Source organism: Trachypithecus francoisi, unplaced genomic scaffold (assembly GCF_009764315.1).
Source record: "Trachypithecus francoisi isolate TF-2019V2 unplaced genomic scaffold, Tfra_2.0 Lachesis_group11, whole genome shotgun sequence".
Lineage (NCBI taxonomy): Eukaryota > Metazoa > Chordata > Mammalia > Primates > Cercopithecidae > Trachypithecus > Trachypithecus francoisi.
This window is the reverse complement of record NW_022681456.1, coordinates 121,849,878-121,873,269: the sequence shown is the minus strand read 5'-3', so window position 1 is coordinate 121,873,269 and position 23,392 is coordinate 121,849,878. Positions and strand designations below refer to the sequence as shown.

The following is a 23,392-nucleotide window of genomic DNA, read 5'->3' as shown; positions in this document are numbered from 1 at the left end:
TTGTACCCATCCTTCTTGGGAAAACTCTCCAAGCATTCAAAGGGAATTGAGTGTTGTGATCTAAGTCTTTGATCACTGCAGCTACATCTACATTAGGAAGCACCACAAACCCAGTAACACTATGACTCTTGCAGAGTCATAGAAGTACCACCTTGGTGGTCTTGGGTGTGATAGAAGAGAATTTACTAGATTACCAGGCAGAGCCTCTTGTTATCTTCCATTACTTTTCCCCAAAGAAACAGGGTGTCTCTCTTCATACTGAGCTATCTGGAGCTGGGGGAATAGCGACACAAGTACCCTTGTGGCCACCACCACTTGGAGTGCACTAGGTCAGACCTGAAGCCAGCATAGCACTGGGTCTTGCCCAAGGCTTGTGGTGACCACTACCTGGCTATCACTGATGTTCCCTCAAGGCCCAAGGGCTCTTCAGTAAGCTTATGGTGAGTGTTGCCAGGCCCAGGTCTCTATCTTCAGCGCAATGGGCTCCCTCCCCTCTGACCCAGGGCAGATCCAGAAATGCTATCCAGGAGCCTGGAATCGAAGACCCCAGGTGCTTACTTGGTGCTCTACCCCACTGTTGTCAAGCTAATACCTACGCTGCAAGATAAAGTCCCCATTAGTCTTAGGTTAAATCTCTCCTTATCTATGTCCAAACTCCCTCTCATTTCCTCAAGCAGAAGGTGTCTCTCCTCATGGCTACCATAGCTAAGAATGTGTTGGATCACACTGGAAGCCAGCATGGCACTGGATCTCACCCAATACCTATGGCAAATACTGCCTGGGTACTGCTGCTGATTATTCAGAGCCAAAGGGCTCTTTAGTCAGCAGGTGATGAATCCTGCCTGGATTGGGTCCTTCCTTTCAAGACAGCATGTTCCCTTCTGGTCCAGAGTATGTCTTAAAATATCATACAGAAACTAGGTCCCAGCATAGGGACCTTAGGACTCTGCATGGCGGTGCCCTATCCTTCTCTAGCTGAGCTGTATCCAAATTGCAAGGCAAAGTCCTCTTTAGTCTTCCATCTCCTCTCCTCAAGTGGAAGGAAGGAGTCTCTCCCAGAGCTGCAAGCTCCACTGCCTGAGTTTGGAGGAGGGTTACACAAGCACTCCCTTGGCTACCCACATGGGGGTCTCACTAGCTCACGTTCCCTCCAAGTCCACTGGCTCTGAGCCCAGTACAGCACCAGGACTTGCCCAGGAATTGTGGTCCTTGTAGCCTAGATTGCCTTTCAGGTTTATTTAGGATCCCAGAGTGCTTTAGCCTGCAGTGGTGGGACTAGCAGAAACTCAGGTTCCGACCACTGGGATGGGCCATTCCCCTGTGGCTAGGGCTGGTCTAAATACTCCCTCTGTGGGCAATGGCTGAATTCTGTCCCACGTTGCTATCTGCTTTGACAGGGCAGCACTGAGTTCCACTGCAAAGTCCCGTAGTCACTGCACTCTTCCTCCCCGAAGCACAGACTCTCTCTCCGTCCCACACTGTGCTACTGGGAGATGGGGACGGGGTGGCACTGGCAAATCAAGACTGTCTCTCCTGCCCTCGTCAGTGCCTCTTTTGTTGATACGATGTTAAAACCAGGTACTGTGACTGCTCATCTGATTTTTGGTCCTTATGAAGGTGCTTTTTTGTGCGGATAATTGTTTCATTTGTATTCCTGCAGGGGAAAAATCAGTGGAGGCTTCTTGCTCCGCCTCCTCCTGTGTGTCCCTGGATTTTCTTCATTTTAATTTTGTGACTGCTCTGTTCTTATCTTTAATAAATGTCTTATTCCAAACACTGAATGTCCCAGATATGTTTAATGTATAATGTTCATCAAAGGAGTCCGCTGTGCAATGTAAGTGCGAATCAAAAAAAATGTTCATTTCTAGTTTTACCAAACTTTATTTCACTAGGTAAGGTACAAGAATTGAGTTACTAACTGACCCCACCTCTTCATAAATAAGTCTAAGGAATAAATAAGCAACCAGGAAATAAACTGTTACTTCTCTTGAAACAACCTTAAGGAAGACAAAGCAATGAAGAACCACACCCAGTTCTGATAATAGGTGGATCAATCCTTATAAAAGGCCTGAACCCTAGTCACAGAGGAGGTCTGCACACATCCTGCCTGCTCAGGTGAGAATTTAAGACACAGCTGTAGTTCTCCTTTTCTTCTCTTTCAATAAGTAAATGAAATTGTCCACTCTGTAGTGGCCAAGGCATGGCCCACATGGAATCGCTATCATTACATCCTTCATGAAGTGAGAGTCACTACTATCATATCCGTACTCTGGGATACTTCCTGCACCGGAACCAAAGGAAAGAGATCACTAGGAGACAGGAGCTTGTTTCCATGACTTCCTTCTATGAGCACTGTATCCAGATTAACTGGCCCTTTGCCTTTTTAGAGTTAGCTGCTGAAGACTCATACTGGTGAGTTAGGGAGGATTAGGATATACTGGTTTTCTCATCTTTAATTCCTCTAATTTACGGGCTAACAGAAATAACTAGAATGAACAGTTTTCATTTTTTTTTTTTCATCCATTTATTTATTTGTCACTGAATGTAAGCATTATCTTAGATATTTGGGATACAGTGGTAGATAAGATACAGTTCGTGTTTAAAAAAAAAAAAACTGTGAAAGATAAAGACAAAAAGATTACAATCCAGGATCATCAACACTACAGAATTATGGTCTATTTCATTACTGCACCTTCTCTCCTTATGTATGTCCAAACTCTACTGAGGAGAAATAATAAAGTTTTTCTTATTTTTGAGGCCTTAGTACCTAAGATAATCTGGTGATCCAACCACATAAAGTATTTCTGTAAACTTTCCTCTATGAAAATGCCTTATCGAATTGACTGCTATCTTGAAATTAATATGCAGGTCAAACAGTCACAGAATGGAAAAGATACAATCACACATTGGTTAATTCAACGACATCTATATATACTCAGAAAAAAGACAAAATCAATTAAGACCGGATTTTTGCATTAAGTGTGAAGAGCTGAGAAGGAGGAAGTACCACCTTGCCCTCACTCACTTCCCACAATTTACATTCTCACATTAGTATTATTATTATTATTTTTTTAGAGATGGAGTCTGGCTCTGTCTCCCAGGCTGGAGTGCAGTGGCGCAATCATAGCTCACTGCAGCCTCAAACTCCTGGGCTCAAGCCACCCTCCCACCTCAGCTGCCCAAATAGCTAGGACTACAGGTACACACAACCATGCCAGCTAGGTTTATTCTTTAGAATAAAGCTTGATTTGCAAAGAGTCACTATTAGGATAGAAATATACCATCAGGGCTTGGTAATGTACTAGAGGAGTACAGCAATAACGTACTTATCTATACATAGGCAACAGTATATATTAGCATAGATTTTATCAGATTAGCTCAGAATATAATATGAAAAAGGTATATTTTTGACAGAGATGGTTGGGATGGGGATGAGAGTGGCAGCATTAGTTGCCATACTGAGAAATACACAAAACAAACTTACCTATTTCAAAAATTTGCTTATATCTGGTCTTTAAACTGTTCACATAATATCTAAATAGCCTCAAAGAGAATCCATCAGTTAGGCATCAATCCCCAGGAGGTTGTCTTGCATCTAATGCCATATCTGAGCAAGTTCAGTATTTGCTAACTACATACTCATGGCTTTCCCAACAGCCAGTGGCCAGCTCCCTCCTTTTAGGGATACATGACAGATCTGAGGGTCAGGACAGAGTGGTCATCCATCAAGGTCTGACCTTCTTACACACCCACTGTAAAGGAACTTCACAGCTTGAAGCTTGAAGACTATTTTTGTTGAGGGCACCGCATGTCTGCACCAAGCTATTAGAATAAATCCTGTAAGAAATCATAAAAGTCAATCACTTGAGGCCGTACGCACAGAAAAGGAGTTGAAAGGCATGAAGGGATAAAAATTGAGCAAATTCTTTCTCCCTATTCAGGCCCCTAATTCCTCCACACAGCAGAAGAATTAAAATTGTTCATCAGCCTCTTTAAAATGTTATCCCTTTTTTTTTTTTTTTTGCCCTTACCCATTGTTCATTCCCTTCCTTATTCCCTATTTCCTCTCCTTTTCACTTTTTCCTCTCCTCTCCCTCTGCTCTTCTTAATCTATTCCCCAAGTATCATAATTTGGCTTTCCTTTTTCCTCTCTCTCTTTCTTGGCACTCCTTTAAAGCCCCTTACCTTGAGAAGTTTAGAGGTGATCCATCTTCCCACCTCCAGCCAGAATTGTTCCTCAGACCAACCCAGCGAAAGGCATCACTGAGGAAATCTTGGAGCAGGCTCTAAGAGAAAGGTTGAAAACCAAAAAAGAGACCTAGTGTCAAGGTCAAACAACTATTCCTTTCCGCGTTGGATTCCTTATACTAAGTTAAGTAATTAATTAAAAGACAAACTAGCATTCTTTACACCTCCATCACCACCACTCTTAAGGACTGAATGCTTCCTAAAATCAGTATGTTGACCCCCTAACCCCTAATGTGATGATACCTGCTGGTGGAGCCTTTAACAAATAGGTGTAGATAAGACCATGAGGGTGGGGCCTCCGTGATGCAATTAGTGTCCTTACAAGAGGAGGAAGAGACCAAAGCACTCTCTCTGCCAAGTGAGGATACAACAAAAAGGCAACCATGTGCAAGCCAGAAGGTCCCCACCAGGAGCCAGAGAACCTTGATGTTGGATTTTCCAGCCTTCAGAACTGAGAGAGAGAAACATCTGTTGTTTAAGCCATCCAGTCTATGGTATTTTGTTAGAGCAGCCCAAGATAAGACAACTATTCACTCTAAATAACTAATTTCTCATTTAACATCTAATTCTAAAGATGTGTTAACTGTAGAGAGGAGCAGCATCCTAGAATTGACCTTTCTATCCATATCTGGATTCTTATAATGTAGCAAATAAGATAATATTACATCTCTACCTTCCATTGTAATTTTCTTCTTAATTAAAGGGAGCACCTGATAGGTATTCAGAGTATTTCAAAAGAAAGAAGCTACACATTTGCTGCAGAAGTAATCATCTTTCCCATACTTAAGTATGTAAATTATGATTAAACCTATAGCAATATTCTTGGTTTTTTCCAAAGTCTCATTTTCCATGTCCTTTTCAATCTTGTATATGGCAAGAAAAAAACAGTTCTTAAGGGAATAAGTTTAAGGTAAAGGTATATTGGCTACACCATTTCCGTGTGCCATGTTACCCAAAAGAACAGAGATAAAAGATGCTTCGATCTGCAGTCTGACATTCAAATGAAGAAGTTTATATCCTAAGAGAATTGCCTCTATAAATGAAATAAAATAAAATATTAAAGATTAAAATAGATTAAAATAAAAGGTTAAAAAGATAATCTAAGGTAATTTTGTTGTAGGATTTAGTGTTGGTGTAATTAACAATTACACTTTCAATATTTTCTAATGACAGCTTAATTGGTCAAACACTTTTGGAATAAAATATTCTTTTTTATCTAGAAACTACTAAGAAAGCAACACAATTTCAACTGCCTATGGTGATTATTATACCACCAGATGTCCCATTTTGATGTTGTTTTTATTCCACTCCTGAAAGATGGTTGCTGAAGAGTAAGAATTTATGGGCTCTGCTCTTAACTGTCTCTCTTTGCCTACTTGGACCCTGCATGAGCACAAATAGAGTTGCTCTTCTAAAGTTAAGAGAAGGCCAGGCACAGTGGCTCACGCCTGTGATCCCAGCACTTAGGGAGGCCGAGGTGAGTGGATCACTTGAGGTCAGAAGTTTGAGACCAGCCTGGTGAATGTGGTACAAAACTCTCATCTCTACTAAAAATAAAAAAGTAAAAAAAAAAAATTAGGCATGGTGACAGGTGCCTGTAATCCCAGCTACTTGGGGGACTGAAGCATGAGAATCGCTTGAACCCAGGAGGCAGAGATTGCAGTAAGCCGAGATGGCACCACTGCATTTCAGCCTCGGTGACGGAGTGAGACTCTATCGCAAAAAAACCAAAATAAAATAAAGAGAGGCAAAAAGCCTCTTCGCACTTCTAGTAAAGACACTACAGGAGAGAAAAGGAGTCTTTTGTGCTATTTCTCATGGTCAGAATAACCTCTATTTTCTCTTCACTGGGTTTCGGTCCTGTTTCCCTTCAGGACATGACTGTGGTGGTTCCTAGACGAAGCATTTGAAAAATGAGTACAACTTGTTTATCAATGCTTTTCTTCCCAAATAATCTATTCCTTATGATGACTTTGTTCTCTCAGAACCCAGTATCCTGAAAACAATTATCTCTTACATTTGTATTGCACTGTAAGGTTTGCAAAATCCCTCTGCGTTCATTCCCAACATCATTTGAAATACTACACACACACTGTGGCATTTAGGAAAACAAAACAGAAACAAAATTCTGGAGCTCCTAGTTCTGTCCTTCCATCTGAAGATGAGCAGGTGGTTTAATCTGGCCGAGCTTCAACTTCTTTATGAGCGTTTAGCTTAGATATTTTCTAGGATTCTTTCCAGTTATGAAATTCTTGACAATCTTGGAAGGTAGGCAACTATTATTATCCTCACCTTTAGAGATGAGAAGACGAGGTCATGTGGGTGAAAGAATTCATCCAAGAATTGGATCCTTATCAAATAATCATCCAAGTTTTCTCTCCCAGTGCTAAACTTTTCATCACTCTGTGCCCCTGATTAATGTCCTCCAGTGGTCTCACTTTTCACACAGAATAAAATCTAAAATCCTTACAATGTACGCACAGTCCTACATAATCTAGCCCCTGCTAACCATTTACTCACTTCCTAGGTGCCAGCCACATGAGCCTTCTTTCTGTTCCTTTCACATGACAAGGTCATTCTTGCTTTCGGGTCTTTGCATAGCTTTTCCCTCTGCCTGGAATATCTTTCCTGAGATTTCTACATGGCTGCCAATCAGGTCTAGATATCAACTCAAATGTTCCCTCCCGAAAGAGGCCTTCCTTAACTAACCAATCTAAAATAGTATTCACATTTACTATGACATCATACTGTTTCATTTTCTTTAAAGCACATATCACCATATTCATTTGTTTAGTTTTGTCTGTCTCTTCCGAAGACAATGAAAGCACATGTAACATGTATGCAATGTGTAATGATCAGAGCAGGGTAATTAGCCTATCGCTTCAAACATTTACCATTTCTTTGTGTTGGGAACATTCAAAATCCTCTCTTCTAGCTATTTGAAAATATACAATAAATGGTTGTTAACTCTAGTTACCCTGCAGTGCTATAGAGCAAGGGTCCCCAACCCCCAGGCTATGGACAGTACCAATCTGTGGCCTGTTAGGAACCGGGCTGCAGAGCAGAAGGTGAGTGGCTGGGCAAGCCAGCATTACCGCCTGAGCTCTGCCTCCTGTCAGATCAGTGGATCAGCGGCAGCACTGGATTCTCACGGGAGTACAAACCCTATCATTAACTGCGCATGTGAGGGATCTAGGTTGCCTGTTCCTTATGAGAATCTAATGCCTGATGATCTGAGGTGGAACAGTTTCATCCTGAAATCACCCCCCACAACGGTCCATGGAAACATTGTCTTCCACAAAACAGGTCCCTGGTGCTAAAAATGTTGGAGACCACTGTAATAGAACATTAGAACTTATTCTGCCTATCTAGCTGTAATTTGTATCCTTTAACATAACTCTCCCTAACCTCCCCTTCCCCAGCCCTTCCTAGCTGCTTCTATCCTCTGTTCTGAGGTCAACTTTTTTTTAGTTTTCACATAAGCAAGAACATGCAGTGTTTAACTTTCTATTCCTGGTTTATGTCACTTAACATGGTGCCCTCTAGTTCCATCCATTTTGCTATGAATGACAGGATTTCATTATTTTCTATGGCTGATTAGTATTCTAGTGTATATCCATACCACATTTTCTTTATTTCGTTTTTTATTATTATACTTTAAGTTCTGAGGTACATGTGCAGAATGTGCAGGTTTGTTACATAGGTATACACGTGCCGTGGTGGATTACTGCACCCATCAACCCATCACCTACATTAGGTATTTCTCCTAATGCTATTCCTCCCCTAGCCCCCGACTCCCAAACAGACCCAGTGTGTGATGTTCCCCTCCCTGTGTCCATGTGTTCTCATTGTTTAACTCCTACTTATGAGTGAGAACATGCACTGTTTGGTTTTCTGTTCTTCTGTTAGTTTTCTTTATTCATTTATTTGTGTTGAACATTTAGGTGGATTTCATATCTTGGCTATTGTCAATATTGCTACAATATACATGAGAGTGAACATATCTTCAACATACTGACTTTATTTCCTTCAGATAAATACCCTATATATGTAATTATGTGTCAATTTAAAAAATGTTAATAACAAAATTAAATTTAAAATATCATTTTCCTTAAAAATAAATTAAATTAAATGTAAACATCATAACAGCAACAACTCTTGACTACCATATCCCTAGCACCTAGAAAAATACATAAAATTACACTCAATAAATGCAGACCAGGCATAGTGGCTCATGCCTATAATACTAGCAATTCGGAAGGCCAGGAGTTCAGAACCAGCCTGGACAACATAGTAACACTCTATCTTTACAAAAATTTAAAAATTTAGCCAACCAGTCAAGGTGGCATGTGCTTGTAGCTTCAGCTACTTGGGAGGCAGAGGCAGGGAGGAGAATCACTTGAGCCTCAGAAGTTTGAGGCTGAAGTGAGCTATGATCATGCCATTGCTGTCCAGCCTGGGTAACAGAGTGAGATCCCATCTCTTTTTAAAAGAATTATGTTTAATAAGTATTTATAGAAATAAAGAACACACAATCAGGTATTATGCTGCAAGAAGTTAAAACCCTCTGAACACAAACTCTATTTTTTACTTTCTCTCTGTAAAACTCTTAACTGTGCATGCTGGGGATAAGGAGGTAGACAGGAGAGTGAATGAAGTACACGACAGATGAAATGACACTGTAATTTTCAACATAGCTTAAAATTTTTGCATTTCTTAACCAACTTGTTTAAAGAATTATTTAAATTAGGAAAAAAAGAATGGATTTTTTTTTAATATTTTCACAAAATTGGTGTGGTAGTTAGTGATAGCCACGATCTAAAAGATTCAAAAATAAATGTTACTGCATTCAAAGTATATAAAATTTGAGTATATGTGAATCAAAAATTGTAAACTAAATATTTGAAAAAATAAATTAATTAAAATTAACAAAAGGAATAAAAGAGTAATTCCCAATTTCTCCATTGGAATTATGAGAAAAATAGTCCATTTCTTTTTCTTTCATTTCAAGAGGAGGAATAGCAGCTAATGAAGCACAGAAATTGATAAAGATTTGCTCAGAAACTTCAATTAGAGTCTGAAGAGCTAGGATTGGGTAATGCCCACGTACAAACTCCAATCCTGTGCTCATTTACTACCCTCAAGACCCATATAATTCTAAGTCACTTGATCAGTCAGTCCTTTTACAACTTCTCATTGGTGAGGGTGGATATTGAAAATGTTTATTATGGCACCTTCACTCGAAAATCTTCCACCTGGAAGAGGCCTTCAAAATCATAGTGCTAAAACCTATTCTATGTACTCATGGATGTGTGTGTGTGTGTGTGTGTGTGTGTGTGTGTGTGTGTATTAGAGTGAGAGAGAGAGAATATAGAAGCAGCATGAAAGTAGAAATTATAGAAAGTATAACTGTAGAAACAGCATGAAAGTATAAATTAGTCTGCTGCAGTGGCTCACACCTGTAATTCCAGCACTTCGGGAAGTCAAGGCAGGAAAATCTCTTGAGCCCAGGAGTTCAAGATCAGCCTGGGCATCATGGCAAAACCCCGTTAATACAAAAAATATGAAAATTAGCCAGGCAAGGTGGCACATGTCTGTAGTCCCAGCTACTTGGGAGGTTGAAATAATAGGATCATTTGAGCCTGGGAGGTGGAGGTTGCAGTGAGATGAGATTGTGCCATTGCACTCCAGCCTGGGTGAGAGTCTCAAACAACAACAACAAAAGTATAGGTAAAGGTGGTAACTGAGAACTCTTGTCACCCAGAGAAGGTGTGAGCTAGAACACTTAGGTGTTATGTCACTTAGCGTTTGTAATGTTTGCTTATATTTTAGAAAAAATGCAAACCCTAAAAGCAAAGTGAAGATAAAATCCAAACAAACAAAATCAGGTACACTTTTTCTTTTCTTTTCCTTTTTTGCTTTTTTAGTTCAACATTTATAACTTCCACACACACTTCTGTATGTAATATTTTTAATTGAAATTAAAATATCATTAAGGCACAAAGCATATTCCTTAAACTTCCAAATTAATATGGTTTACAGAATGTATGCAAGTTATTTCAACCCATATTAAGAAAAACTAATAATACATGGAAACTATAAAATTATATCTTTTGATTAGCCAACTTAATTCTAGGGAATATAATGTAAATAAATGACAGCAACCAAAATGATTTCTATAAATATGCTCATAGCTCATGACAATTAAAAATAAGTAGAATTGTATCTAAGAATATGAAAAGATTTAAGCAATAGTGAAATGATGCAGAATGTGTAAAAATAATGTTTAAAACTAAAATAAAATCTGGTTGCAATTTTTTATTACCTGGAATAATTTAATGCTTAGCAAAAACCACGAATGAAATAACGCTATTTGATAAAAGCAGAATATAAAATAACGGGTTCCAAAACGCCTAAAAACAGAAGATAAAGGTGCTTTTCGACAGTATAGTTGTTTTGTCCCACCAAACCCGTGGCTAAAATCATCCTGAAAGCAGTGACAGGAGAATTCCTACAAGGGAGAGCCTCAAACCATCATGAGATGGGGCTGGTTGGGATACCATAGAGTAAAGCACTCAACGTCAAGGTGATCCGCGCAAAGCATCTATTACGGGAACTTACAGAGGGCTGCAGCAATCCTCACGACGGACAGTCAGAGAAAAGGAACGTTTGACCTACGTATGTCCACAGCAAGGGGGTCAGAGATGGAGCTTTTATGAGGTTTAAGGAATCTGACTTAGGGCTGGGGCTAGTTTATTTCAGTGTTTTGAGCTGCAACCTAGATACCTTTATCAGTGACTGGAAATGTTCAAGCCTGGGGTTTGGGTCGGAGCCTGCAGGGGAAAGACCTGTAGCTGGGTGGGTCATAGGGCAGTCAAGGCCCTCTGCGATTTTCAGCCAATGCACAGAAAGAAAGTCGGGAACTGGGGAACCCTACAGCCTCATATTTTCAAATAATATCATTATTGTCTTTTTCTTCAGACACTTTTTCAGGTGAAGTATTTAAAGCAAAGGATGCAATTACTAATTTGAAAAAAATTACAATACAGAGTACTCATAAGGTCTAAAAATAATTATGTCTATTGCTTTAAATTTAGAGATGTTTCACTTGAAAACACGTCTCAAGATTGAATAAAAAATATAGAGCGTATTACTTGAAAATGTAACTTACAGTTTAAAAATCAGTTTAGCCTGTTTCCAGACTTTTCAGATATCCTATAATATGAACACATTAATTACCATCATCTAAAAACATGCAAATAACATTAAGAAATTTCAAAGGAAAATTTGACAGGTTACAAATTACTACAGCTTAATATCAATAAGAATTTTCCCTATAATTTTGCGTAAGTACACAATGCTAAAAGTCAATAAGCTCTGCTCTATCAATCATCATTTGCTCCTCTTTTAAAAGCTTGTGGAAACAATGTCCGTCAACAGATGGATATCCAAGTTCACAGCAGCCTTATTCTCAACAGGATAAATGGATAAATGGACAAATAAAATGTAGTATATCCATAAAATAGAATGTTATTCAGCCATCACTTTGATACATGCTACAACATGGAAGAACCTTGAAAACATTATTCTAAGTGAATAAGCTAGACACTGAAGGACAGAACAGGCAAATTCATAGAGACGATAAGTAGAACAGTGATCACCAGGAGCTAGAGGGAGAGGAGTTATTGTTTAAGAGGTACAGACCTTCAGCTGGGGATGATGAAAAGGTTCTGGAGATGATGGTAGTGATGGTTGCACAGCAATAGGAACGTACTTAATGCCACCGAATTGTACACTTGAAAATGGTTAAAATAAGTTTTATGTTATGCATATTTTCCCACAATTTTTCAAGTTAAAAAATAGTGGAAATATCCTGGCCTATCATGCCCATCCCTTGTTATGCAGTTCACACTAGCTGCTTAATCTGATTATAAAGAAGCGTGACAAAAGACACACATTACCAGACTGTGAAGACCTCCAGAGTAAAACAGTTCCTCTACCATCTACCCTGTTTCCAGCCATTTCTTTGAATCTTCTGACATATCATCTCAGATTTCCTCATAAACAAAATACTCAATTCAACAAGTCATAATTTATTCTGTGATGTATCTTTTACTGAAATTGTGTGTTGGGACACAGAAGAGCAAACTAAAAGTTATTTTTGGCTCTGGACTTTATATTGTTGTTTGAGTTTTTTGTGTTTTTGAGACAGAGTATCATTCTGTCTCCCAGGCTGGAGTGCAGTGGCCTGATCTCGGCTCACTGCGACCTCTACCTCCAGGGCTCAAGTGATTCTCCTGCCTCAGCCTTCTGAGTAGCTGGGATTACAGGCGTGTGCCACCACGCCCGGCTAATTTTTTGTATTTTTAGTATAGATGGGGTTTCACCATGTTGGCCAGGTCTTGAACTTCGAACCTCAAATGATCCACCCGCCTCGGCCTCCCAAAGTGCTGGGATTACAGGTGTGAGCCACGGCGCCCAGCCAGTCGAAAAGTTCTATCTTCACTTTGTACATGAGGAAACTGAGAGTCAAAAAGGTTAAGGAAGTCGCTGAAGTTCACACAGCTAGTAAGAAATACAGTAGAAGCATACTCATGACTGTCTGAAAGAAACCAAGCTGTTTTCATTACCTGATTAAAAATATACAGAAAAGTGACCATGTTACCCTAGTGTTTGTATTGCTGTACCCAAAGAAGGAAACCTTGGGTATTATCAGATGTAAATCCTAAATATGTGAGAAGCCCATGCCAGAAGTTCAGGGAATCCCAAGTTTAGGAAGACAGGTAAAGTTGAATGAGAGGTTGTTACAACAGTAAAGTTGGATCATATAATTCCAAATTATGATAATGAGGCAGGGAGATATTATAGGGCAAGGAACATCAGAATAGATTTAAAGAAATCAAAGCAGTTTCACTGGGAACTCACTAATGAATGCATACTTTAAAATAACATACCAATAACTATAAGGAATCAGGGCTAACAACATCCAGGATGAACTGAGCTTGGTGGGGGGAAAATGGCAAGAAAAATCAAGAATTTGAATATATCCAAACATCTAAAGATATACTCAAAGGGCAAGAAGGAGTAAGGGCTGATGCTATAATGTTAACACAAAAATGAGAAAATAACAGAGCAATTTAATTTCCATTTTGCTTTTATTCTCTCTCTCAAGAGTAATCTTAAGGTCCCAGAGAGAAAAAAAGAGACAATAACTAGGCATCTCACTATTTTATATATATTTAAGCCTATAATCCCAGCACTTTGGGAGACCAAGGCGGGAGGATCACTTGAGCCCAGGAGTTCAAGACCACACTGGGCAACATAGTGAGACCTCATCACAATAAATAAATTTAAATCTCCACGGTCATACAATGTACATTCTGCATGTCAAATTCAAAAAAAATTTAAATATGAATAGAAAAGAAACTAGAAGACAATTAGTAGAAAAAGTTATCTTCTTGAACATGTGCAAAATGGATTCTGGAAGCTGTCAAATACAATATTTCTACAAGTGACTTTGAAGATGAGTTGATGTGAATTTTTTTTTTTTTTTTTTTTTTTTGAGACAGACTCTCACTCCATTGCCCAGGCTGGAGTGCAGTGCTGTGATCTGCACTTGACTTCCTGGGCTCAGGCAATTCTCCCACCTCAGCCTCCCGAGTAGCTGGGACCACAGGTGCATGCCACCACACCCAGCTAATTTCTGTATTTTTTTTGTAGAGGCAGGGTCTCGCCATGTTGCCCAGGCTGGTCTTGAATTCTGGGTTCAGGCAATCCACCTGCCATGGCCTCACAAAGTGCTAGGATTACAGGCGTGAGCCACCGTGCCCATTGGAGTAGAATTTAAAATTTGGCTCTGCCAGATTTGTAGCCTTAGACTTATACTCATTAATTCTCTGATTTTTTTTTTTTTTTTAAACAGTGTCTCACTTTGCTGCCTAAGCTGTAGTGCAGTGGTGCTGGTCTCAGCTCACTGCAGCCTCCACCTCGTGGGTTAAAACGAGTCGGGTGCCTCAGCCTCCCAAGAAGCTGGGATTACAGGTGCACAACAGCATGCCCAGCTAATTTTTGTATTTTTAGCAGAGACGGGGTTTCACCATTGTAGCCAGGCTGCTCTTGAACTCCTGACCTCAAGTGATCCACCCATCTCAGCCTCTCAAAAGTGCTGGGATTATAGGCAGGAGCCACCACGCCCAGCCAGTTCCTCTGAATTTTATTCATTCACCAACAAAATGGGGATGTGGACCTCTATTTTTCAGAATTGCTGTGACGATTAAGAATACTATACATAAAGGCCAGGCATGGTGGCAGGCGCCTGTAACCCCAGCTACTGGGGAGGCTAAAGAGGAGAATCGCTTGAACCCTGGAGGCAGAGGTTGCAGTGAGCCGAGATTGTGCCACTGCACTTCAACCTGGGCAACAAGAGCAAAACTCCTTCTCAAAAAGGAAAAAAAAACAAAAAACAAAAGAATACTATACATAAAACATCTGGCAAAAAGCAGGTGCTCAATCCACGGTAGCCTCTGTTATTATTGTACACTTTGCCGTAAGTGATCTAAGATAGGAGGTGAACTTTACTTAAGTATCTCAATGAAAGATGACCATTTAACAGCATGAGAGGGATATTTTCCATAGGCCTGTAGATTCTACATATAGCAACGAAATTCTCTAGCAGCACTTTCCACCAATGGAATGCCAGTTTGAAAAACTTCAGTTTTAACAGATTCATAGAGCTCTCTTTTTTATTTTTACTTTTTGCTCTTTTGGTAGTGGCTCAGACCCCAGTATGATACTAGAAACATTGTACATACCTCAAAATAGTATGTAAATCTTGCCCCGAGGACAAAAGAATAGTAACACTAGAACAAGAGAGGCAGCAGGTCACGTAAAAGTCAATTCGGTTCTACAGAATCTGACAAAAGTCAGAGCAAGAAAAAGAATCAAAGCAGAGAATCAAGTAAGATTCCAGAGGAGTGTCAAAGGTCAAACTTATGACATCTAGCAGGGACATTCCACCCTCTCCAGCACTGACCTGGCCCCACGGATCATTAAGAGAAAATAAACTCAGTTTGGAAATGCAGTGAGTGTAACTCTGCTGGTTTTACTCAACAATAGTCTCAGGAACGGCGGCATGTAAGGAAACAAAGGAAGGACAAAATTCCTCTAATGATCCTGCCCTTCCTCTGGGTACCTCAGAGAAACAACAATATTGCCGTTTTCCCAGATGTTCTGTGCCCTTCATCCTTTCCCTCCTCACCTCTCATGATCACACTGTGAAATGTATAGTAGCTGCTACACCACAATTTTCTGTGGCAGTGTCTTGTGCTATGACTCACGACTCCTGTTTATCAGTTTTGCCCTCAATGTTTCAAATTCATGGCTCACTTCTGCTATTTACTTCAGTCAGCTCGAATCCTCAGAGTCACTATATCAGAATGAGAATAGGGGTTGCTACAAGGTCCAGAAAGCAAGGCTCTTTTGCTGGAGGCCATAAAACTAAGATGGCATGTTTAATGAGTATGACTCAATGCATTCTGCCACCTCCCTTAGAGAAGACTTAAAAAAAAAATGTTAGTCACATATGTGGAATGATTTAGATTCTATGTGGAATTCCAAAGGAGTAAGTGTTTCTTTGACAGAAAACAAGAATCTGTATGCTTTATATAGGTGGCTGTATAGGTAGTTATAAAATTTAGGAACTATATGTTCTCCCCAGCTGCTTTAGAGTAACCTCTGGATTTTTTCCAAGGTAAGTTAATATAGTTTAATTCTCAATAAACTGTTCTCTGTGACTAGATTCTACCCCAAAAAAGAAAACAGAAAACAATAGCAAAACACAAAAATCAGTATTAAATTAGTGCTAAAGACGAAACTAAGATTTCTTGTTTTCCTTATAGATGTTATTTATGTTGACAAATTAGAATTTGATTGATTTTTATACTACGCAACCTCAGGATGTCAATTCCTTGTGTTGCCTTGAGATGGTCTAGGACCAATAGCAAGTTCTTTTCCAAGAGATTGCTGGGTGGATAGGAAGGATCTGACGGGCCCGAAGGAAGTGGAGGCCACCACACACACACACACACACACACAAATACACGTGCTTATATCCCAACTTTCTCGACACTGCATTCTGGAACTTACTGCATTCCAGTGAATAAAGGGAAAACTTTTTAAAAGAAGGCATTTAAGCCCTTATCACAATCACTCTGTCCCCGTGATCTCTACCTTTCCCTCCCTCCCAAGTTCCACTATATAAGAATCTGCTGCCAGGCCTGGCACGGTGACTCACGCCTGTAATCCCAGCACTTTGGGAGGCTGAGGCGGGCAGATCACGAGGTCAGGAGAGCGAGACCATCCTGGCTAACATGGTGAAATCCCGTCTCTACAAAAATACAAAAACTTAGCCAGGTGTGGGTGGCGGGCGCCCGTAATTCCAGCTACTTGGGAGGCTGAGGAAGGAGAATCACTTGAACCTGGGAGGCGGAGGTTGCCGTGAGCCGAGATCATGCCACTGTGCTCCAGCCTGGATGACAGAGGGAGACTCCATCTCAGAAAAACAAAACAAACAAACAAAAAACAACAACAATCTACTACCTTGTTGTTGGACCTGTATGTTTCCGGACCTAAGACTTCTTTTAACTAGAGCTGTATTTCAGGTCTAATTCCTCTCCAAAACACTCACCATCCTTCTGCCTCCTTGCCCCACATACACACTTACATGCTATGCAAGCATCTGGGTTGCTGTAACTGAGGTTTGTTGGAGCAGACAGCATAAGAGTAAAGAGTGGGGAAGAGAGGAAAGAAGGCAGAAGTAGGGGAAGAGGAAAGAGAAGAAGAGGGAAGCGGAAGAATACAGTATCCCCCCCAAATCACAGATTCCTTCTGTTCCTCAAAAGAGGATACGTGATCCATTTAAACAGCAGCTAAGAAAAACAAAAAAAACAAAACAAACCCCCTACATTTTCTAAATGTTTGCATTTACCATTTCCTGTTTGTCCGTTATCATAAGGAGGTGTGAGTCTCTGGCTAGGCAGAATTCCAGACTAGAATTCCAGTCCTTTTCCTCCACTGAGAAATAATAACAATGGTTACCATATTTCATCCAGTGGTCTGGGCAGCTAGGACAGCTGGCACAAGTAGAGTACTTGGAGCCTAGGAAAGAAGAGGACCTGGTTCACATATTTATGGACCACTCAGTCTTGAAAATGAAATGGGAGATAAAATGGAATATGGCAGTCCCAGGTCTTCCCTGCTCCACCACTTTTCAGATTAAGGGTTAGAGAAATGTGTAACAATGCATGGTCTCAATTTGAATACCTCATAATGTCCAGCCCCATCACCTACTAAGTATGTATTCCACTACACAAGAATAGGACTATAACTGAAGGAGCAAAGAAGAAAATGTAGAACAATCTGCCTGAAAACTCTGGAGCAAGTACTTTACTTGTGCTAGAGATCTCTGTGCACATGTAATATACACACACCAGATAACTGTGTGCTTGTATGATATGCGTCTGTGTACTGTCTTTGCTCAGTGTATACATTGCATAATTGCATAATGTATATTACTTAAATCAGGCAGAATCATTCAGAATGCCCCACCAAAAATGCACACACACACAAAAAAGAAACTAGGAAAAGCAAACTTAACTAGAATGAAAGGTTTTACTTTTTTATTATCACAGATATAACTCTCACCATTGAAAACTGGAAGAAAACACTTATACTTCAGCAAAAAGAACTTACATTGATATTTTTTTAAAAGGGTTTTCTGACAGAGAAGCATAACAGGTGCTAAAGTGAAAAGTGATAGAATGTTCTAACTAAGATCTTTTAAATACGGAAGATCCGCATTCCTTTAAAATGGTTGGCTCATAGTTTTGTTAAGATGAAAGGGAACTGGCCAAGCATGGTGGCTCACTCCTGTAATTTTGGGAGGCCGAGGCAGGCGGCTCACATGAGTCCAGGAGTTCAAGACCAGCCTGGCCAACATGGTGAAACCTCATCTCTACTAAAAATACAAAAAAATCAGCCGGGCATGGTGGCACCCGCCTGTAATTCCAGCTACTTAGGAGCTGAGACATGAGAATCACTGGAACCCAGGAGGCAGAGGTTGCAGTGAGCCAAGATCACACCACTGCACTCCAGCCCGGGCAACAGAGCAAGACATTGTCTCAAAAACAATCAAAAATGAAAGGGAACTGAATATGCTTTCAAGGTAATTCCAACCAAGATTCCAAAATTCTACTGATTTTCTACTTCAGTTTCAATACTTAAACATATTTGCATACACTCACCATAAGCACAATTCTACAGTGAGCAAGTATGAGCCATTATATTCCATGAGCACATGTGTAGATACATAATTGCAGAATGGAGTATATATCTACTCTAGATTTGGGAGTTACAAAGTGGGGAAAGTAGTACTTTTCATATAAATATTAGATAATTGTTCTCTAGGAAGATCTGGCATACAACCAATGTAAGTTTTGGAGATCAAGCTGTTAAATTGGCACCTTATAGATTTGTGCTTTTTCCATATGACTGTGACATTAGTCAGCCTGGATTAGAAATCCCCAACTTCGGCCGGGCGCGGTGGCTCAAGCCTGTAATCCCAGCACTTTGGGAGGCCGAGACGGGCGGATCACGAGGTCAGGAGATCGAGACCATCCTGGCTAACACGGTGAAACCCCGTCTCTACTAAAAAAATACCAAAAAAAAAAACTAGCCGGGCGAGGTGGCGGGCGCCTGTAGTCCCAGCTACTCGGGAGGCTGAGGCAGGAGAATGGTGTAAATCCGGGAGGCGGAGCTTGCAGTGAGCTGAGATCCGGCCACTGCACTCCAGCCTGGGCGACAGAGTGAGACTCCGTCTCAAAAAAAAAAAAAAAAAGAAATCCCCAACTTCCCTAGGAGTTCCTTTTTGTCAAAGGTCAGACTTGGATCTGAGGTAGAAACCCTGGAGCTAAACTCTTAGAATCCCAATAAATCGGCAGAGCGCAGTGGCTCACACCTGTAATCCCAGCACTTTGGGAGGCAGAGGAGGGCAGATCACGAAGTCAGGAGTTCAAGACCAGCCTGGCCAATATAGTGAAACCCTGTCTCTAATAAAAATACAAAAAATTGGCCAGGCATGATGGCGAGTGCCTGTAATCCCAGCTACATGGGAGGCTGAGGCATGAGAATCACTTGAGCCTGGGAGGCACTGCACGCCATTGCACTCCAGCCCGGGTGACATTGCAAGACTCTGTCTCAAAAAAATTTTTTTTTAATTAAAAAAAAAGAATCCTAATAAATCACTTCTGTATAATCTGTCACTATCATCCCCTAAAAACATAAACCTAAGCTAGGACTCTAGACTGTAAAACAATAAACTGAGAGCCCTCTAGATCACTAGATTTAAGGACTTAGAAGAACTAAACTTAGAAAAATTAGTTTTAGAAAATGTGAAAGCACCAGAATGGCAAAAAAAAAAAAAACAAAAACAGAATATGTTTAATTACATTATGATATATCTATTATGTGAAAAGTTAAACATCATTAATATTATAATTCAAGTATCACAATACACATGGCAGTACAAAAATGTTTCTGGCAACATAAAATTAAAAAGCAATATACAAAATTATGAGCATACTACGATAAGAACTATTCTCAGCCTTGCATTAGAAGAAAGAAAGGTGGGAGAAATTTTAAAAGGACTTGATTGCAGTTCTATTAAGAAAATATGGTCAGGTGCAGTGGCTCACACCTGTAATCCCAGCACTTTGGGAGGCCAAGAAGGGCAAATGCCTTGAGCCCAGGAGTTCAAGATCATTCTGGGCAACATGGTGAAATGCCTCTACAAAAATAATAATAATAATAATAATACAAAAATCAGCCAGGCATGGTGGTATGCGCCTGTGGTCCCAGCTATTCGAGCGGCTGAGGTGGATCACTTGAGCCTAAGGAGGTCAAGCCTGCAGTGAGCTGTGACTGTACAGTGGCACAGGGTCCAATAGCAGCACACAAATCTATCACCCACAGCCTGGGTGACAGAGGGAGACCCTGTCTCAAAACACAAAAAGAAAATACACGCTGACACAAATGCACATGGTCAAAGATAAGGAGGCTATACCCAGAAAATAGTTGTATAAAGATGTTGATATATTTTGTTTGAATTATTTTTTGATTTTTCAAAGCTCCTGCTATGTTATATTGCTTTTATAATATAAAATGAAAGATTCGTTTTGGTTTAAGTTTGCACTTACCCTGGCACAGGATCCACTGGTATAGCAGCACACTCATAAGAACGGCAGTCAGAAGCCCCAAAGCTATTGCCACAAGGCAAGAACAAGAAGGCCTGGAAGAGGCAGCTGCAACAACAGAGAGTCAAAGCGCAATCCTGAGTCAGAAGATAGGTTGAAAGAAAAGAGAAAGTCAGGGAAGGATACCGCATCTTAAAGCAGTTTGGCCTAATGGAAACTGAGATCCAGGCCATAAAGATTCCTTTTCTAGATATATCAGGAACTTGCTCTAAAGTCTAAGGTAACCACTAACACCTGTATCAAAGAACTTACTGTATTCATCAAGATAAAGAATGCTTTTTTCCTTTGAAATTGTGACTTATACTGTCTCATACTCAGGTGGTGAGAATACAAATTGGTGCCTCTTTGGAGGACAATTTGGCAATATCTACCAAAATGGCAAAGGCATTTACCCTTTGGCCTAGAAATTTCTCCCTAAGAAATTTTTCCTACAGATACTCACACGTGCAAAATGTCATATTTATTCGTGGCAGCAATATTTGTAGGAGAAGACTGAATACAATCTACATTCTATCAGTAAAAGGCCAAATACATTTTTGATATATCCATAAAGTGAATATACAGCTTCTAATAAAGACTGGCTTTTTTTTTAACTGATAGGGAATATTTTGTAAGCTATATAGTCAAGACAAACAAACATTCTGCAGAACAGGGTATACAAATATCTCTGCAAACACACCCAAGAATCTGATAACATTGTTTGCTTCTGGAATGGAAAAAACAGTCACTGGAGACAAGATAGGAAAAAGACTTTTTACCTTATTTTCTTTTGTACCTTTTGAATTTTGAACCACGTAAACATATTATCTATTCAAAATTTAAATACATAAAATTTAGATAAAAATAATCTACATTTCAAAAGTGCTTTGTAAACTGTCATTATTAAAAGAGCAGTAAGTTTAGGTTGATGCCATGTTTAAGCTTAGGACACTACTTCATATTAGCTGTGTTGCACACAACCTAAATCTAAATTTTAAATTTGAAAAATGGAAGTATTTTCAGCAAATCTTTATTTTAAAATCGAAGGTATCTCATAGTCCAATAGTGTAGAAATTACATGTAATGAGCAAAACTCTGTGAAGTAAGATGATATTTAAGTTCTAATTTTGATTCCTTTGTTTAATAACCTTTAATTAGAAAATTAAACTTGCCTATTTGGGCTTCAATTTTCTGTTTACATTTTAGATAAATTATTCTATCTATGTGTGTATCTATGGAGTATTCTAAACTTCTTAAAGAAAAAAATGTATAATGAGAGATGCCTTCATAAAGAGAGAATTCTGCATAATAAGTATTTGGACTGATGAATCCAAAGGCATTAGATTTCTAGTAAAACTTTAAAAAAGACATTTGCATCACAGGAGAACATTTAATGAAATACACAAACGTTCATTCTTGTGTTATGCTAAATTTAAAAAAGGTATCAAAGCATAATTGTATTTGTGTAACCACAAGCCAATTCAAGAAGTAAAATAAATTTTTTAAATTTACTTTAAGTGTATATCGAAAGCCTCTAAATAGTTCCAAGTAGGTTCCAATTTATCACCAGTTGTGTGTGTGACCTTGAACATATACTTTGAGATATACATTACTTCTAACTTAATATTTCTATTCCTTAGAAATTAACACAGATATAATTCAAAAATAGGAAAAGGTTACACAAATAAAGATGTCCAATGCTGTATAATTTATAGTAATAGAAATAAGTCTAAATAGCCCAAGTATACTAGAATGATTTAGCAAAGTAAGGCAACACTCTCAAAAGACATTAAAAATTATAATAGTAAAACTATGTAGTAAAAAGAGAGAAAGCTTAAGGAACTACCCTAAAGAATATACCTCGTGGGAGTTTACTGCCTAAGATACAAAATCAAGGATTAATTTTGGCATTTACACTATTACCTGTCTGTCTCAGATAATGTTCTCTCAGGGCTCTATGTAAAAATGGCTCTTTTGCCTTCAAATCCTCAGTCACAGAGACTATTATCTGTAGTGTTCTTGAGACTTTTTCTTCCCTGTCACCATTCTAGTGCAACACTGAAGTTAAAAAAAAAAAAAAAAAAAAATCTAGATATGTAAATCAGTTTCTTTCCTGACAAAACTCTTACTATTATCCACCAGCAAAACTATTGGTGTCCTCCTCATTCCATAGTCAGAAAAACAGCCATACTTTTAAACAGCTGGTCCAAGGTTACTCCGCATATAGCTAAAGAGATAAAGTTCTCCCAACAAAGTTCCCACTATAGATAGGAGCAAGAAGGAATAACAGCAATGCCCTAGGTTGGGTTTCTAAGATGCGATCAAAGAAGTGAATGATTAGAAAAGGGTTTACCTGAGGCCTAAGATCGGATCCTATACCATACACCAATTTTCATATTCCAACTCTGGACTTTAAACTGAACCAAAAGTATTTCCTCAAATTATCCTCGATTGTTCTGCATCCTCTGCTTTAAACTTATTCTACGCCCCATTCATCCGTAGCCTACAGTCACTATGCATCGTCTTCCATGCTACCTTGGTTAACTCACATTTTTGCTGTGGTCCGTAGTCATTCTGGGCTTGGGTTGCCGTAGGCAACTCTAACATGGAATAAATAACACTGTCAGTCATCTTCAGCTAAGATCTTTCACATGCAGTTGAGAGAGTTAAATTATCGAAGTGTGAAGGGATATGTATCAGTCAGGAAACAGCCCAATCTCTAAACTGCTAGCAGGAAACTTGACAAAAGCAGAAGTAATTTTTCAGGAAATGATTCAAATTTGGAGACTGCCTATAGAAATTAATATTTTAAGTTGCTATTTTTTTGCCCCATGATACTCTAGATGCTCATTAAATAT

General features: G+C 39.4%; 1 protein-coding gene across 4 annotated transcripts; it reads right to left on the bottom strand.

The window, feature by feature from the left end:
* Positions 1-2,515: 2,515 nt before the first annotated feature.
* On the bottom strand, positions 2,516-23,274 carry KLRG1 (killer cell lectin like receptor G1). 4 transcript variants are annotated; one of them, XM_033223461.1, is made up of 6 exons: positions 23,084-23,221; positions 22,458-22,592; positions 20,499-20,603; positions 17,234-17,403; positions 4,186-4,286; positions 2,516-3,837 (listed from the first exon to the last, which is right to left on the bottom strand). In XM_033223461.1, exons 3-6 carry the CDS (start codon positions 20,533-20,535, stop codon positions 3,726-3,728), a joined length of 420 nt encoding a protein of 139 aa, XP_033079352.1. In that variant the 5' UTR covers positions 20,536-20,603; positions 22,458-22,592; positions 23,084-23,221; the 3' UTR covers positions 2,516-3,725. The 4 variants fall into 4 exon arrangements, with proteins under 4 accessions (XP_033079352.1, XP_033079351.1, XP_033079350.1 ...); XM_033223460.1 differs by lacking the exons at positions 17,234-17,403; positions 22,458-22,592 and adding an exon at positions 4,617-4,699 and having other exon boundaries at positions 23,084-23,274; XM_033223459.1 differs by lacking the exon at positions 22,458-22,592 and having other exon boundaries at positions 23,084-23,269.
* Positions 23,275-23,392: the final 118 nt, after the last annotated feature.

Coding starts and splice junctions, on each gene's coding strand:
- KLRG1 (XM_033223459.1), bottom strand. CDS start 23,165: ATGACTGACAGTGTTATTTATTCCATGTTAGAGTTGCCTACGGCAACC. Junction 20,604..23,083: donor CTACGGACCACAGCAAAAAT/GTGAGTTAACCA, acceptor CTGTTGTTGCAG/CTGCCTCTTCCAGGCCTTCT. Junction 4,287..17,233: donor TAACGGACAAACAGGAAATG/GTAAATGCAAAC, acceptor CCTTTCTCTTAG/AGCCTGCTCCAAGATTTCCT.